The 17,320-nt window shown below is 56.6% G+C and overlaps 1 protein-coding gene and 1 pseudogene across 2 annotated transcripts in view; both read left to right on the top strand.

Moving 5' to 3' along the window:
- Window positions 1–17,320, top strand: part of LOC309416439 (E3 ubiquitin-protein ligase RBBP6-like) — a 130,235-nt pseudogene that overhangs the window by 28,847 nt on the left and 84,068 nt on the right. The gene's annotated exons all lie outside the window — the stretch shown is intronic.
- Window positions 11,365–12,610, top strand: LOC309416422 (olfactory receptor 14A16-like; the record flags this gene model as incomplete). Its single annotated transcript, XM_082015973.1, has 1 exon — window positions 11,365–12,610. Exon 1 carries the CDS (start codon window positions 11,681–11,683, stop codon window positions 12,608–12,610), a length of 930 nt encoding a protein of 309 aa, XP_081872099.1. The 5' UTR covers window positions 11,365–11,680.

Below are 17,320 nucleotides of genomic sequence, written 5' to 3'. Positions count from 1 at the left end.
AGATGTGTGCAGGTGACTGCAAGCTCTAATGGAGCAACGCTGAGAGACGGGCAGCATCTGGGGGGTCATGTTGGAGCCCGGTGGGGAATTCCTTTGGTGGAGGGAAACGAGAGCAGATGTTTACAGTTGGACAACTAAAACCTTCCCTTTTCCTCATGTCCACAGCAGCCTGCAGAGGTACTCAGCTGACCAAATGGAGCTAAGTCCCTCTCCTTCGCTTCTCCATCAGCTGTAGTTCCTAGACCTTCATCGACTGTAATGGCCGTTGTCTCATGGACATCCCACACTGCTTAACCTAAGTCAGGGCAGCTGCTCAACGGCCAAGCACAGGCCTGGGGTGCTACGTGAGATGCCAGCGCTCCCCGGCACACCTACAGGCTGCTGTCAGGGACCACACAGGGCCTGCAGGAAAACCACTGCTCTTGCGAGGGGATGCCTGACAGACACCCCGGAGAGCGTTGCAGGCAGGTTCGGTTCCTCTGTGCAAGCCCAGGTGGCATCTCAGGCAGATTTGGTTTCTGTTGGCCAGCCACTGAATCCCACCACTGCGGTGAGGCAAGGGCTGACTCAAGTTCATTCAGCCGATGCACAGCAGCTCGCAGACAGGAAGCCCATCACCCCAGGGTCTCAAATCATTTGGCTACTCCCAAACTCTCCTGGTTCTTCGTTCGAAAACCCTTTGCTCAGCCCCGTGATGGTACAATCAAGGAACAGGTGAATGATTTTCACAGTGTTCCTGGATCTCCACATGTCCAAACACCAGCACATTTTCAGCAGCACCTTGTCTTCCTGGAGATCAGCTTCACCTCCACCACAGGCCTTCAGAAGCTGCAGTCAGGACAAGGAAGTGCAGAAAGGTTTATTTCAGCAAGACAAAGTAGTCCCCAGATGAATGGCCCCAGGTCTTCTTGGGGACTTAATGACCCCGACACTCGCTGGAAGGGGAGCACAGCAGGATGCACACTGTCCCGCTGGTGTCTGGGGTCTCTTGGGACAATTCCTTTGCACGGTGCCAGGACAACAAAGGGGATGCTCACCTGAATCTGGTCCTTGTCAAAGAGGCAGTGCTGGTCAGGGATGTGAAAACTGGCATCAGCCTTGGCTGCAGTGATAATGAAAGAGTGTGAAAAAAATTTAACCTCTTCAGGGGACTTTCAGTGGTAGTCCCATGGGCAGCAGCACCCACGGGCAGCAGAGCTCAGTGCAGCTGGGCTTTTCGGAAAGCATCTAAAAGCACGAGAACTGTCCAGACCGATAAGCAGAAAACCAACGAGACATTTCAGGAGACCAACTTGGCTAAAGAAGGAACCCATCAAGAAGCTCCATATTACAAAGAAAGCAGCCAAGAGCTGGATGCAGGGACTGCAGGAGGAATTTAGAAATAGGGATGGTTTTAGGGAAGCCAAAGCTTCCCGAGTGGGGACCCTTGCAAGAGGTTCAAGGGCATCAAGAGGAGCTGTTACTGCATCCATAAAGAACTAAAGAAAGCACCAAAGATCATGTGTGGCCACTGCAGGATTTAGTAAGAGCAGGTGTAGATAGATCAGAGATCCTCTCTGTCCTCTTTGCCTTAGGCTCGTCCAGCAAGGTCTACCAAGCCTTTGCGCCTTGAAGCAGGACTCTGGAGGCATCTCCCCTGCTTACCAAGCCCGGTCTCCCCTGAGCGTCTGCCTGCCCTTACTGATATCTCTCCATCCTCGCAGACTGTTCATTGAAATACCAAGTTTGGGTAATTCAGACTCTTTCCGTGTGGCCTATTGTCCCACAGAACTGACCTTGGAGTGACATTGCTTCCTCCTCGTGTCCAATCTCAACCTCCCAAGCTGCAATTTGTGGCATTTTTTCTTTCTCATGCTGTTTCCCAATTTTGAGAAAAGCTCCACCACCTCTGAAACCACCCTCCAAGCCGTCTCAGGCTACTCCTATACTGCCCTGAGCCTCTCCACCACTGGGACAAAGAAGACCAGGTCTCTGAGCCGCTCTACACAGGGCATCTGCTTAAGGCCCCAAACCTGCCTTGCCAGGTCTCCTCTGGGCACTCTCCAGCTCATCCCAACTCTATCAAAATACAGGGACGAACGCCTGTGGGGGGGTCCCTAGCAGTGCTGTGCCAAGGGGAATAATAACGTTCCTGGTCTGGGTGAACATGCTCATCCTAATGCTGGCCTTGCTCGTGGTGAGCATCAACCACTGGCTCGTATGGTGTCCCTCGTAGCTCCAGGCCCTTCTCCTCGGAGTCACGCTCAGCACGTCAGCTCCCAGCTGGCCCTGATGTAGAGGTTTATTATTCCTCCTGAGGCCAGACTGGCCAGTTCTCCTTGAAAACTTCAAGAGGTTCCTGTTGGCCCAGTCCCTGAGATTCTCAAGGTCCCTCTGGATTGAAGCTCCATTTGGTCAGTTGTTCATATTTGTGTGGGGGTGGCTTACCATGCTAGTGGTGTGGTCTGAGCAGATAACAGCATGAGGAGCTGCAGGCCTCTACAAGACCCAGGTAGGAATTGCCATGAACACAATCTGCAAAACACCAAAGGAGGCCACAAAGCGCTGCCGCTTTGTTGTGAGGGTGGTGAGACATTGGAACAGGTTGCCCAAAGAAGTTGTGGATGCCCCATCCACAATGGGGATTTTCCTTGGCAGTAGGACCCGAGGAAATGGAAGGAGGCTGCATCGGGGGAAGTTCACACTGGCCATTGGGAAAAGGTTCTTCACTGAGAGGCTGGTCGGTCACTGGAACAGGCCCCCCAGAGAAGTGGTCACGGCACCAAGTCTGTCAGAGTTCAAGGAGCGTCTGGATGATGCTCTTAGTCATCTGGTTTAGTTTTAGGTAGTCCTGCCAGGAGCAGGGAGTTGGCACGATGATCCTTATGGGTGCCCTCCAGCCCGAGGTATTCGATGATTCTGTGACTTGGGGTGTTGTTGAAAGGCATTTGAAGGACAATGTCATCACCAGGAACAGTCAACATGGGCTCACAAAGGGAATGTCCTGTTGAACCTATTTGAGATATCCTATGCTTTGAGGATTTTTTTCCTTCAGATTCCTCTCAGCTTGCCAGCTGCTGCTTTGAGCTTCAGGGAGTTAAAAACTTTCCTGTCTTTCAACAGTCTAAGTGTCTCCTTAGACAGCTCTTTCATTATGTCCATATCTCTCTTCTCGTACGTACCTAAATAATTTCTCAGGAGATTACCCCTTGTAGACAGGTGACCTCCTGAGAGGCAGCTTGTACGTAGCACGTCGTTGCAGAGTGTGTTGCATTGTTTATGAGAACTGATCACGCTTACTCTTCTGCCCTTACACATAGGAGCAATTCCTCCGTGCCTGTGTGCAGCCAGTTCTCTAAGGAGGGTGGGGGGAGATGGTGCCATGGAGCTGTCACATCCAGCTGCAGAGATGAGTGGAGAAGTCTGGTGCAAGGGACGGTGATGTCAGTCCCAGGTGGCCGATGTCAGAAATGGTGAGGGGGGAGCGGTGAGGAGCAAAGGTGTCCATACAGTGTCAGGTCTTAGGCGACTGCTTCTCCCAGCTGTCCAGCCCTCCTGAGGGGACAGCCTGGGTCAATACCACTGGCAGAATGCTTCTATCACCTCTTCTTCAGACTGAAAAGTAATTGAAAATACCCTTTAAAATACAAAGTAATTTTTACTAGATGCACTTTGAAATCTTCTTCCTTGGCTGCACTATGAAACCTCTCTAATTAGCTGCACAAGTCTTGAAGACTTGAAGAAAATTACAGGAAGAGCCATGGCTCGTTAGGGCTTTCTGTGTTTTAATGAGCCCCATGGTGTGTTTGGTGCTGAGCCCATGATCCTCAGGTACTGAGAGAAGAGTGAAGAAAGTGCTCAAGAAGTCTGAAGCTCCACTCAGAGTACCTTGAAGTATTAATTGGCCCCACTGAGGGCCATCACTGACAACGTCTCCCCAGGGACTCGTTAGAGCAGATGGCTGGAGGCCATGAGGGCAGGTAGGCAAAGGCCCTGTGCAGGCGGCTGTCGTGCTGAGGAAACCCTCGGTCTGTTTTACGAAGCAGAAGGGCCAAGCCCTGACCCCCAGGCCCTGGGACCACAGATCCTGTCCCTCAGGCGTGGCTCGGGGCTCTTCCTGGGGGCGGTGGATGTGAGGGTGAGCAGTGCCAAGTGTAGGAGAATTCTATGACCCCTCCTGGTGTCCCCATGCTGGGGAAAAAATGTCCAGAGCCTCCAAAGAGGGTTTCCTCTGGTAGGCCTCCGTGGTGCAGGCAGTGGCCATGGCCAAGGGGATGAAGCCCTCCGTCTGATGAGCCTTTTAGTCTATGCAGAGCCCTTGGCCACCTCCACCGCAGGCTGTCCTGCACTGTCCCGTGCCTGCAGCTCTTTCCCTTCCGGCTGCAGACAACCATCTTGCTTTCCCACCTGGCTCTCAGCCCAGCATTTCTGTACCTTCAGGGATGTCTCTCTGGTCTCGCTGGCCATTCCTTGAAACACAAAGCCATGGGCTGATCCAGATGCCCTCTGGGTGCCCTCTTGCACCACAAGGCTGCCCTTTGATTGTGGTTTCTTTTGCCTCACCTCCAGTCTGAACCTTCCAAGCTGCACTTTTTGGAGTTCTCTTTCTCTTCCCACTACCAAGAAAAGCTCCACCACCTCTGAGAGCACCCTTCAAGATGTTGCAGGCTACTTCTGTAGTGCCCCAAGCCTCCACTTCCCCAGGCTAAAGCAGCCCAGGTCCCTCAGCCTCTCCACACAGGCCCCAAACCCCATCCTGGGCAGATCTCCTCTAGAACCTCTTCCGTTCCTCCCCATTCCTCCAGACTGGGGAGCCCCACATAGGTGACACATGAGCCCAGATCTGGCCACACCGGAGCTGAGTCGAGGGGCATGAGAACCCCCTTGTCTGGGTGGCCACGCTCCTCCTCATGCAGCCCTGTAGGCAGTTGGCCTTATTAACTTTGAGCACGCGCCACTCACCATATGGTACCCCTCGTAATGCCCAGGCCCTTCTCCTCCTCAGGGTCACTCCTCAGCTGTTCGGGTCACAGCCTGCCCTCATGTTTGGGGTTACTCTACCCCCAGAAAAGGACTCACAACTTCTCCTTGTAAAATTTCATGAGGATTCTATTGCCAAATCCGAGAGTTCTCAAGGTCTCCCCCTGGGGTGAAGCTCTGTTTTGAGACCTTTTAGTGTGTTCGCACAGGTGGCCCACCAAATCTGTTGACAGGACGTGCCTCTAACAAGATAGCAGCACCAGGACTTGCAGGACACTACGCATAAGGGAAGGAAGCACTGGTTCGATGATATTGCTGACCAAGGTACACATTCCGATGGTGACTCGCTCAGAAGTGCCAAAGGAAGGTACAAAGGAAGCCAAAGTAGGGCCAGGCAGGAAAGGGGAAACAGAGGTGGGCTCTTTGCACGGGAGGGTCCAAGGATGGCCAAGGGGAAGAAATTGTGAGCAGGAAAAGAGGGAAAAAGGAAAGAAAAGGTGAAGTGAAGGAAATGCTCAGGGCTGCCCGGGGGGACCTGCCAAGCAGCCCTGCATCTGAGCAACAATGCCTGCAGTGGGACAAGAAGTTCACAGGTCGTCTGACCCAACTTCTTTGTGGCTGACTTCAGTGGTCACTGGGAACCCGAGTGCTTTGCTTCCCGTCACGAAGAGAAGACCTGTTGTGGATGGAAATGCAGAATCCTTCATGCTGAAAGGGACCTCAGGATGTGTCTAGGCCATCCTCCTGCTCTCAGCAGGGTCAGCTATGGGGTCAGAGCAGGTTGCTCAGGGGATTATTCATTTAGGGCTCAAAAAGCTGCAGGGATGGAGAGGACACGAGCTCTCTGCAAACCTGCTTCAGTGCTTGACTGTCTTGATGGGGCAAAAGTTTCTCCTCCCTTGTTTCAGCTGATGCCCATTGGCCCTCCTTCTCCCATCATGCATGACAGTGCAGAACCTGGCTCCATGTTCTTGCTGATACCCAAGAAGGAACGGGAAGGCTGTGATTAGGTCTCCCCAAAGCCTTCTCTTCTCCTGCCTTTGCACCTTTGCAGCAAAGACAGACAACGTCATCCTGGGCTGCCTTCGGAAGAGCGCTGCCAAAGCGTTGGTGGAGGTCCTCTGTCCTGTCTCCCCAGCACTGCTACACTTTGTCTTGCTGACTTGGCTCAGCGTTTTCTGCTATACCAACACACTGGCACTGCAGCCAAAGCGGCCCTCCACATCCTCCACCAGTCCTGACTTGTCATCTTGCGAAAAACCTATCCAGGAGGGCATTCTCATAATGTCACGTCAGGGATCACCTTCCCCCTTCCCTGTAACTGAGGCCTTCTAGCAGAGGGCCGTGGTCTTCAAAGTCCCCCGTGATTACCAGGGTCTAAATCTGTGTGCCTTCCTCCAGCTGCCCAGAGGACAACTCGTAACCTTCCCAGTCTTCCTCAGGCACTTCAGCGATCCTGACCAAAAAACCATTGTGCCTCCAGGAGTTAGGGATCCATGTAAGAGTGTTCCTGAGTAAAGCCAGGCCTGAGCTGTGCTGTGCCCTACGTACAGCTTGGCCTGCAGGCTGTGTTCTGCAGATCATATTCCTGGGCTGCAGAAGGAAGTCGATGGCAATGAGCAGTCTGCAGGAAGCTCCCACCTGGTACCCGTAGGCCAACTGCACTGTCCTTACCTTTACCTAAAACTGCCACAACCAATCCACACGGGAGCATCCTCTTCTGGGGGCAGTAGAAATGACGGCACGAATTTCGTCCCTTCTAAGAAAACACTGAACGTGATGACGGGAGCAAAAGGTTCACAATTTTCTACACATTGAAATACCTTGCTGTGAACAGGAGTTTGCGTTGTGCTTTCAGACAAACCCCTGAGCGTGATTGTCCTGTTTAGGAGATAAGTACTGGAGGAATATTTCATGGGTTTTTTTACTAGCACAAACATGGTGACTTTTTGCTTAATATCCTCATGAGAATGTGGCTGTTAATTCACTTTGTGGCATGACTGTTTTATTTCACAAGTGACGTATCTGGAGACATGAGTGTAGAAATACTGTCATTGCTTCTGTTTGGATGCTCTGCAAAGAAAGCTTTCGGGCGCTGTCACCACATCAGTCGGCACCTTCTAACCATTGCTGTTGTGTTCTGGAGAACACAGAACTTTGGTAAAGGCTAGTCCCCAGGGAAAGACTAGTTTAATTTATTCTTGTAGAAGGGGATAACCCTTCCACAGATGGGATCTGCAAGACTCGCTGCATGAGCTGACCAGGCAGAACAACCTCACCATGATCTTCCAAGGCACACGCCGGCTGCTGGCCTTTCAACTTCTCGGATCAGCACCCACACCGTGCGCGCACTGCCGTCCCAGCAGGTACTCGTGTGGAGAGGACGTGGCCACCCCTACCCAAGCCCTCTTCCGGGGTGGGCCTCGCAGGTCCTCGGGGAAAGGGAGTCCCACAACCAACTTGCCCACCAGCTGCCTCTGCTGGCCTGTCAGAGACACTGGCAGCTGTGAGCCTCACAGCACATGTCCCAGCCCTGACTCAAGGGCTGACCCCCAGCTGCTTCCGAAAGAAGGGACCTCACCGTCCCCTTCCCAGCCACGTTCCTGCCGCTGGCCTCTCAACTCCAGAGACAGAAGTGACCTCACAGCCACGTGCGTTCTGCTGTGCCATGAGAGCCTGCGGCACAGCCGACCTCACCATCACCCTCCCACCCATCTCCTCCCTGTGGCCTAAGAGCTGCTCAGACGCGGGTAACCTCACGTTCCTCTTCCAACGCCGCGGCAGCGCCCTGGGACCTCACGATCCCTGCCCTGCCCCCAAGGGGCCAAACAGCTGGAGTCAGGGCTAGGAGAGGGGACCGAGGTGAGGGGGTAGAGCATGGGAAGGAGGGCTTTGGGGGGTGGGTGTTCAGCTTACAATTAGACATTAGAGCTCGCCGTTCTCTGTTGGGGTCAGGCAAAGTTTTCTGTGGTAGTTTTGGTGTTGTGCTGCCTGGTCAGTGTTAGCGAACGGGCTTGCGCTGTGGGGTGGGTGTTGTTTAGGGCGGCAGCGAGGGCTCGGGTGAAGGCCAACATTTCAACGCTCGGGGTATGGGCAAAGGATTACGGTGATCAACAGGGTAAGAGTATGGGTAAGGGGTTGTGTGTTTGGGCTTCGGTTTAGTGGCAAATTCTGAGGTGGGGGATTGGAGTAGTGGATTCGTTCCAGGTTGAGGGGTGGCCTTTAGTGCAAGAAAACACTCAGGGGAAGGAAGGGGAAGGGGCAGCACTTGTGCTTCTGGCCTCTGTCTTCCCAAGTAACCCTTAGGCATGACACAGCCCTGCTTTCCTGGGAATGGCTGAACTCCCGCCTGCCGGGGGGAAGTACTGAATTCATTCCTCGTTTGCTTGGCTTGCACGTGCAGCTTTGCTTCACTCGTTCAACTGTCTTTATCTCAACCCACGAGCTTCTTCACTTTTGCCATCCTTCTGCCCTTCTCTCCCCCATCTGGCTGTTGGGGGGGGCGGGTGAGCAAGGACTGGGTAGGGGCTTAGGTGCTGGCTGGGGTTTATCTCCCACTCCTCTTAATCCTTTCCCCATTGGCCATGCTGTTCTTATTTTGTACCTTCCTTTGGTGTTTCTGAGATGGTTGCTGGGGTATTTTCTACCCTGGGCAGCAAATCCATGAAATAAGTGCCCCCTTTCATTTCCTGTAGTGTCGTGCAATTGCTCCATTGCTGTCTTGAGAGAGGCTCAGGCATCTGCCCACATACCGAACCATCTCGGCCTGTGCCTTTCGGTGCTGCCCACGGAGACGGGATTCAGCTGAGGCTGAGGGGGAGAATTCCATCTTTGGCACCAGGAATGTCACCGTTATTAATATCCTGTCTTCCCAAAGGCTGAACAAGTGATGGTGTGGTGGTGCATTCCGCCCTGCCCTTGCTCCTGAAACTCTCATCAAGCATTGGCCTTGGTGCAATGAGTTTGGCAGTTAAGAGCCCCGTGAATTAGGTTCAGCATCGTAGGGGTGTCTGTGAGAAACCTGCCGTGACTGTCAATGGAGATCTGGTAAATACAGCTGATGGAGAAGGGCGAGAGACTTAGCTCTCCCGATGGCAATGACTCCAGCTGCTCAGAGGAGTACCTCCACAGGCTGCCCTGGACACACGGAGCAGGAACAGGCTTCACTGTCCTAAGCGTGACCATCCGCTGTCACTTCAGCTGGCCAAATACATGCCCCAGCGGCCTCCAAAATGACGACCCCAGACGCTGCCCTGTCCCTCTGAATTGCTCCATCAGAGCTTACAGTGACCTGCACATGTCTTGGGCACCTCTGGCACCTCCAGTGTCCCCTGTGGTTTGCATGGGTACAGGAGGTACAGGAGGTTCCTCCCTTTGCCTGTCTGGGTGTCCTGTCTCACGGTGGGACAAGAAGAGGTGATCTTTGACCTGACTCTGTCTCTGAGAGGGGAATGACGCTGCTGGAGAGAAGTGTCCCTCCCCAGGTGAGGGAGGGCACCCCAGGGATGGCTTCAGCCTGTTTCCCAGCAGGTTCCCTGCAGCCCCAGGGACACCCGGAGGGAGCCCAGCGCGGGCAGAGAAAGTGCTGCCGTGGGCTGGTCCTCTGCTGCGGAGCTGGGCCGGGCTGCTGGGGTGGAGGGAGCTGGTGGCAAGCGGGCAGCGCTGCAGAGAGACAGCTCTGCCCAGGAGCAGCTCCTCTGCCCAGCGCAGCAGGGCTGGGGGCACTGCCTGCAGGCAGCGAGGGGAGCGGAGAGGAGTGGGAGAGAGGAGAAAGGCAGCCTGGGGTGGGAGGAGAGGTGACAGCTCACTGGGGCAGGAATCCTCACAGCCCTTGGACACGGTAAGTCTCTGGCTGCAGGGCAGTGCAGAGGAGTTCCTGGAAGTGTCTCCTGGGCCTGGCACACCCACAGCTGACAGGACCTGTCAGGACGGCTCTCCTGGCTTTTCTCTGGTGCGGAGGAGGAGGAGGAGGACGTGCTGCAGAGCAGGGCTGTGTGCCGGGGCAGGGGCTCTGCCACCCGGCAGGGTCAGGTCTCAGCCTGCCCAGGGAGCTCCCCAGAGCTGTGCAGGGGAAGCGGTGGGTGGCAGGAGCCACCCCCCGCAGGGCAGGGCATGGTCCTTCTGCTGTCGAGAGAGCGCTGCGAGGGTCAGAGAGTCTCACAGCTTCCCTTCTGCTTCATGGCATTTCCAAGGGCACTTCTCGGGAAGACATCATCTCAGCAGCAGCTTCCCCTTCCCAGCCACATCAGGCGTCCTGCGGTCTGGTCTTCAGCCCTGCGCAGGCAGAGACGGCCCTGGGCAGTGCCCTGCCCCGGGAGGTGTTTGCGGGCAGAGGTGAGCACAGGGCAAGCGGGATGGGATTTGTGAGCACTGACGGGCAGCTGAGCAGGGGACGGGGAGACGCTCCAGGCAGGAAGAGCTCCCAGCAGCAGAGACACGGGCAGGGAGGGAGGGAGCTGCTGCCAGAAACGCTGGGGAGGGGGATGTGGGCACCTCCCTGCCGTCCCTTGGGCGCAGACACCTTCCCCTGAGCGACTCCTCCCTGGTCTCCTTTCCCAGCCTAAGCAGAGCCTCTGCCCCCCAGCCCGGGGGTCCCGGCCATGCCCTGCCGCTGCAGCAGCCGCAGCCAGAGAAGGACAAAGCCCCGATTCCCATCGGATTTGCACATCCCTCCTCCCTTGGTGTTTCACTGCCATCCCCTTCTGCCTGTTCTGCCCGTGTTCTCAGCCTTGGGTTTGCAGGGTCAGAGCGGGGCACGGGGGTCGGGGTGGCAGGGTCAGCTCCTGTTCAGACACCGACCCTTGGGGCCCTGGTGTACAGACGTGTCTGTGCGAGCAAGTCTCCTCTAGACAACGGTGGAACATTCAGCTCCTTCCCCGGGTGTCCTGCTGGGCTGCAGGGTGCCCTCCAGAAGGGCTCAGCTCTCCCACGGTGTCTCTGGGCTACCCGGGATCCCCATGGAGAAGACACCGCGGTGCTACGGCTGTGGAAGTGCTGCTGGGCAGCTGCACAGCTGATCTCTCCATGTCCCCGTCTGGGAGGGGAGAGATACAATCCTCCTCAGGCAGCTTGAGAAAAGGCGAAGGGTCTGCCCATCTGCTCGTTGAACCTGGATCCCTCTGCTCCCAGCGGTTTCTCGTTAGGGGAACACCCGAGTGTGATCATCCCCCAGCTCCAGGCTGCCAGCACAGCACAGCTGAGCACAGGGCAGACGGGCAGAGCAGCTCTCCTCTCTCTGCACTATGGCACCGTCCCTTTGCCGCTCAGGACCCACAAGATTTCACATGGAGGGCATTGGAAACGTCAGGGATTTCAACCACCCAAAAGCCCTCCTAAATGTGGCAAGAGAAACTAGAACCAAACAGACAGAACCAAATCCCCTCAGCTCCGCTCTGCAGTTGGGCGAATGGAAAATGCCGAGAAGCGGTTTGATATATCACGAGTACGTTTCACTGGAGGTCACCTGCGTCCCTAGTTCCGTCTTGCTGCACAGCAAGAAGGGCTCCTCAGGAGCCCATTGCAGAGCCCGTGCTCCCAATGGCCCCCTCAGGCAGCAAAACCAGGAGCTGCAGTGAGGCAGCGGCAGAGAGGTCTTCCTGAAAAGAGAGAGCCTGAACGTGGGGATGCAAGGAGACATGGAAGAGGTTTTGCTCGGAGAAGTCTGGCCTAACTCAGCACTGCCTTTTCCTGCTCCACAGATAAGCATCCCAAGGGGAAGCACATGTCCAACGGCAGCTCCATGACCCAGTTCCTCCTCCTGGCATTCGCAGAGACGCGGGAGCTGCAGCTCTTGCACTTCGGGCTCTTCCTGGGCATCTACCTGGCTGCCCTCCTGGGCAACGGCCTCGTCATCACCGCCATAGCCTGCGACCACCGCCTCCACACCCCCATGTACTTCTTCCTGCTCAACCTCTCCCTCCTCGACCTGGGCTGCATCTCCACCACTGTCCCCAAAGCCATGGCCAACTCCCTCTGGGACACCAGGGCCATCTCCTACCCAGGGTGTGCTGCACAGGTCTTTCTGTTTGCCTTTTTGATGGCAGCTGAGTATTTTCTTCTCACCGTCATGGCCTACGACCGCTACGTTGCCATCTGCAAACCCCTGCACTATGGGACCCTCCTGGGCGGCAGAGCTTGTGCCCACATGGCAGCAGCTGCCTGGGGCAGTGGGTTTCTCACTGCTGTGGGGCACACGGCCAGCACATTTTCACTACCCCTCTGCCAAGGAAATGCTGTGGACCAGTTCTTCTGTGAAATCCCCCCGATCCTCAAGCTCTCCTGCTCAGATGCCTACCTCAGGGAAGTTAGGCTGCTTGTGGTTAGTGCCTGTTTAGTATTTGTCTGTTTTGTTTTCATCCTGCTGTCCTACGTGCAGATCTTCAGGGCGGTGCTGAAGATCCCCTCTGAGCAGGGACGGCACAAAGCCTTTTCCACGTGCCTCCCTCACCTGGCCGTGGTCTGTCTCTTTGTCAGCACTGGCATCTTTGCCTACCTGAAGCCCCCCTCCATCTCCTCCCCAGCTCTGGACCTGGTGGTGGCAGTTCTGTACTCGGTGGTGCCTCCAGCAGTGAACCCCCTCATCTACAGCATGAGGAACCAGGAGCTCAAGGATGCCCTCAGGAAACTCACCCAATGGACGCTGTTTCCCTGACAATAGCCTGTCTCCTCTCCACATTTCCCAGAGTTTCTCTTAGGCCAGGAGTCTACTTTTTTTCCCTTGTGATAATCCTCCTTGTAGAAATGTTTCTGGGCTTATGCTCCTTGGATTGAGGTGTGATCCAGTTGTGTCTGACCCTCGCACAACACTGTGTCAGGTGTGGCCTGTCCGATAACAGCTCTTCAATCAAAGGGCATCTCCCAGCTGCAGTGCCTGAAGGCTGGGCTCTTCCTCCAAAGGTGCTGCCAATAAAATGTCTAAGGAACTGGTCTTTAAAAGGGTCTGTTCTCCTTGCGGTGCAGATTAAGCTCACGGTACCACTGGGTCCCATGGGAGCAAAAGTTCTGGTTTTAAATGCTCTTGGTGCCCTGTGGTAGTGGAGATGGTGCATGGGTCAACAAGTTTCCTAGATTGCACTGGGGAGCTGAGCACCGGACACAGCACTCCAGATGTCACCTCACCAGTGCCGAGTAGAGGGGAAGGGTCACCTCCCTGCATCGGCCAGCAATGCTTTTCCTAATGCAGCCCAGGAAGCTGTTGGCCTTTACCAAGACCATGCAGTGATAGGTTATGCTCAGCTGCTTGTCCTCTGGGAATCAGAGAATCCTTGGGTTGGAAAGGACCTTCTCAGGTCATCTAGTCCAATGCCCCTGCAATAAGCAGGGACATCTCCAACTAGAGAAGGTTGCTCAGAGCCCCTTCCAACCTGACCATGAATGTTCCCAGGGCTGGGGCATCTGCCAGCTCTCTGGGTAACCTGTGCCTGTCATTCACCACCCTTACTGTGAAAAATGTCTTCCTCTGTCTAGTCTAAATCTACCCTCTTTTAGTTTAAAACTGTTACCCGTTGCTCTGTTGCTAGAGGCCCTGCTAAAATGTCTGTCCCCATCTTTCTTAGAAGCCTACTTAAATTCCTGAAAGGCTCCAATAAGGTCTTCTGGAGCCTTCTCTTCTCCAGGCTGAACAACCCCAACTCTCTCAGCCTGTCCTCACAGCAGAGCTGTTCCAGCCCTCTGATCATCTTTGTTGCCTCCTCCTAAACTGCCCGAACAGGTCCATGTCTTTCCTGTGCTGAGGGCTCCAGAGCTGGATGCAGTGCTCCAGCTGGGGTCTCACCAGAGCGGAGCAGAGGGGCAGAATCCCTTCCCTCGACCTGCTGGCCACGCTGCTTTGGATGCAGCCCAGGATACGGTTGGCTTTCCGGGCTACAAGCGCACATTGCCGGCTCATGTCCAGCTTTCTGTCCACCAGTATCCTCAAGTCCTTCTTGGCAGGGATGCTCTCCATCCCTTCATGCCCCAGCCTGTGCTGATACTGGGGGTTGCCCCAGCCCAGGTGCAGGACCCTGCACTTGACCTTGTTGAACCTCATGAGGTTCACATGGGCCCATTTCTCCAGCTTGTCCAGGTCCCTCTGGATGGCATCATGTCCCTCAGGCGTGTCAACTGCACCACTCAGCTTGGTGTCCTCTGCAAACTCACTGAGGACACACTGGATCCCACTGTCTATGTCACTGATGAAGATATTAAAGAGTACTGGTGCCAGTATGGACCCCTGAGGGACACCACTCATCACCAATCTCCATCTGGACATTGCGCCATTGACCACTACCCGCTGGATGTGACCATCCAACCAATTCCTCATCCACCCAACAGTCCAACCATGAAATCCATATCTCTCCACTTTAGAGAGAGGGATGTTGTGGGGGACCATGTCAAAGGCCTTACAGAATCCAGATAGATGACATTGGTAGCTCTTCCCTTGGACAGTCCCCACGCCGGAGAAGTAAGGATAGCTCTGCACTAGCCAGATCACACCAGTGTCCCAGCCCCGCCAACACCTCTGTGAAACCGTCCCCTCCTCTGGCACCGGGATAAGGAACTGCAGCCAGACCGACTCCAGGGACGCCGGGATCAAGAAAGAAGCAGAAGGATGACAACACCACATATTTAGCCTCGCTTTGCAAAACAGCCGCCCGCGTGGGCTGGGGGTGTGTGTGTGTTAAGTAGCAATTGGTCAAATCAGTTTGTACCTGAACACTGGAAAGGTGTAAGAACCGTGCGTGACACCGCATTCGGGCTGCCCGAGTCTGAACAGGACAGCTCGCGTGCACGAATGCAACAATTCCTCCTGTAATGCTAGACTGGGCATCCAGGCTCTCTCCTCAGTGGGCAGGGGTCTGTTGCCAAATTTTTGTGAAAGCTCTCCATCGTGGCCACAGGGTCCCAGCCCCATTCCTTCCCCTTGCACAGGAAATTCACCTCCCCCCAAAAGTCATGGTTGGGTTGGGAAACTGTCGGGGTAGGAAACCATTGGGATAGGAAACCATCATGGGGATGAGAAATCATCGCTGGGATGGGAAAGGGTGGTGGGGGTGGGAAACCATCATTAAGGACAGGAAATCATCAGCCAGATGGGAAATAACTGAGAGGGGAAGGTGTTGTGCTATGAAAACCAAACCCTCGCGAGGCTGGCTGAAGCAGGTGCTGGCGGAATGTTCGCCATGGGGACGGAGGCTCTTTGCCCCCAACAAACCCCACACTGACCAACCGCCACGGCAGGTACAGCAGCGGCTCCCGCTCCTCGCGGTGCTCCTGCCCCCCAGGTAACCCCCGCTGGCTCTGCCCGCCGATACCTCACCCCACCACCCTTTTTTGCTTCCCCCAGCAGAGAGCTTCCCTCTGCGGCTGCTGATGGCATTGCAAGTGCCCGGCGTGAGCTTCGCCGTTCCAGCCATGCCGCCTCCGGTCACTGCCGGCGTGTCACCCTCTGTCCTGGTGTCCTCTGAGCCTGCCCAGCTCCACATGTCACCTCCCAGCTGGTGCAGGCCGGCATCTGGCAGGAGGTGCCAGGGCCCCTGGGGGTCCCGGGGCAGCCGGTGCAGCGCCCCGCCATGGGGCAGCCTCCCTGCGGGGTGCAGCTCCCCCCCATGCCTGCTGCCTGTCTCCCTGCCTACGGCTGGGGACGGCAGCTGGGGACGGGAGCGCTGGTGCCCCACCAGCCCGTGGGGCTGGGGCCTGGCACCGTGCTCCAGGGGCAGCTCCTGTACCCCACAGGCTCCTGCCCGCAGCACATCCCTGCCTGTCCAGACCCCCACCACCCCACAGCTCAGCACTGCGGGCAGGGCCCCCCTGTGCTCCACACCCTCGCCCACCCCGGTCCCCCCAGACCCCCGCACTCTAAGCTACGGCTCCCCACTGCCAGGCGCTGCGCTACGTTCACCGGAACAGGCGACACCGCGCTGCCGGCTGCCAGCGTCAGGGACTCGCCGCGCCCCGCGGCTGCCGGCAGCACCAGGCCGCACGCCCCTGCAGTGCCCCGGGGCAGCCCTGGGAGGCCCCGGGACGGGACGAGGACGCGGAGCGGTGCGGGCAGGCGTAAGGCGGGGCAGGCGCACGCACCGCTCTGGCATGGGGGGAGCCCCTTCTGCCCGCCATGAGGGCGCCGGCCCCGGGCCCGCCCAGCGCCGCTTCCGCCATCACCCCGCGCCCCCACCGGCCCCGCCCCCGCAGAGGAGGCCGCGCCCCCTGCCCGGCAGAGGCTGCAGCCGCGGCGCCACCTGGCGGTTCCTGCGAGGAACCACCGCCCCGGAACCCGCCCCCCCACCGCGGCCTGGTACCAACACCCCTGGAGCCGCCATGTCTACCCCGTCCCGCTGCTGACAGCCCTACAACCAGCATCGCCACCGCAGGCGGTACCGGCGTCCCCAGGAAGAGCCACCTCAACCCGGGGCCAAGGATGCCCCGCACCGACCAGAGGGCACATTTCTCAACGCCATCGAGACATCCCTCCACGGGGGTGAGGAGTGAAGGTCGTGGGGCCGGTGCACCAACCGCCCAATCCAGAGCCCCAAGCCAGCCCCAGCGTGCCCCCCAGGGACCTTGGTCCCCTGTCAGCAGCCCTGAGAGACAGCCCGCAGATGGCTGCCTCCAAGCCATCACCTGATGCCAAAAAGGAGACAGCATCGGCAGCGAGCAGCAATGTACACACCAGTCCATCTGCCAAACCCAGGCAGCCCAGCTGGCTGCGCCTGTCCCCCATGGGGGGCCAAACCCCACGCCAGGGGCTGCCAGAGCAGCTGCACATGCCGCCGCACGTGCCGCAGCCTCCCGCCGACTCCCTGCTATCCCTCAGGCCCTGGCGGGGCCTCACCACTGCGCCCATCCCACCGCAGGAGCAGGAGGACTCGGTGTCCATCACAGCCGAGCAGCAGCCAGAGCGGGAGCGCATGACCAGGCTGGCCCAGGAGGGGCGGGAGCGGGCGGCCCTGCAGATGCCACTGGGCCAGCTGCAGTTTTTTGTGCAGAGGGAGGCTGACATGGAGACAGCCAACGAGTACGGCTACCCCTAACCCACCGCTCCAGCATGGTTCCCCGTAGCCCCCACATGCAGAAAAGAACCAGAGACAGAGACCTGCACCCACCTGCTCCAGCCCCCACCCTCTCCCAGAACCCCATCTCTTCCTTAATTCATTACACAATATTGGAGTTTGTGTTTTCCCTCATGACGAGGATTTCGGTAACAATTCGTTCCAATTTGGGCTCCTGTAGGAGACTAATTTGCTTTATGGTCACCCAAAACAACAGGGAAAACCATTAACTTGAGTAGTCTTGTTCATCCACGTTTTGCAAGCAGGAAGTGATTTTGTTACTGTGAAAACACATAAAAACAGCTGGTAATGCTTTAGTAATTATATGATTTGTG

Source organism: Phaethon aethereus, assembly GCF_964289735.1.
Source record: "Phaethon aethereus genome assembly, contig: HAP1_SCAFFOLD_108, whole genome shotgun sequence".
Taxonomy (NCBI): Eukaryota; Metazoa; Chordata; class Aves; order Phaethontiformes; family Phaethontidae; genus Phaethon; species Phaethon aethereus.
The sequence above is the reverse complement of the archived record's forward strand: the minus strand, read 5'-3'. Positions and strand labels throughout refer to the sequence as shown.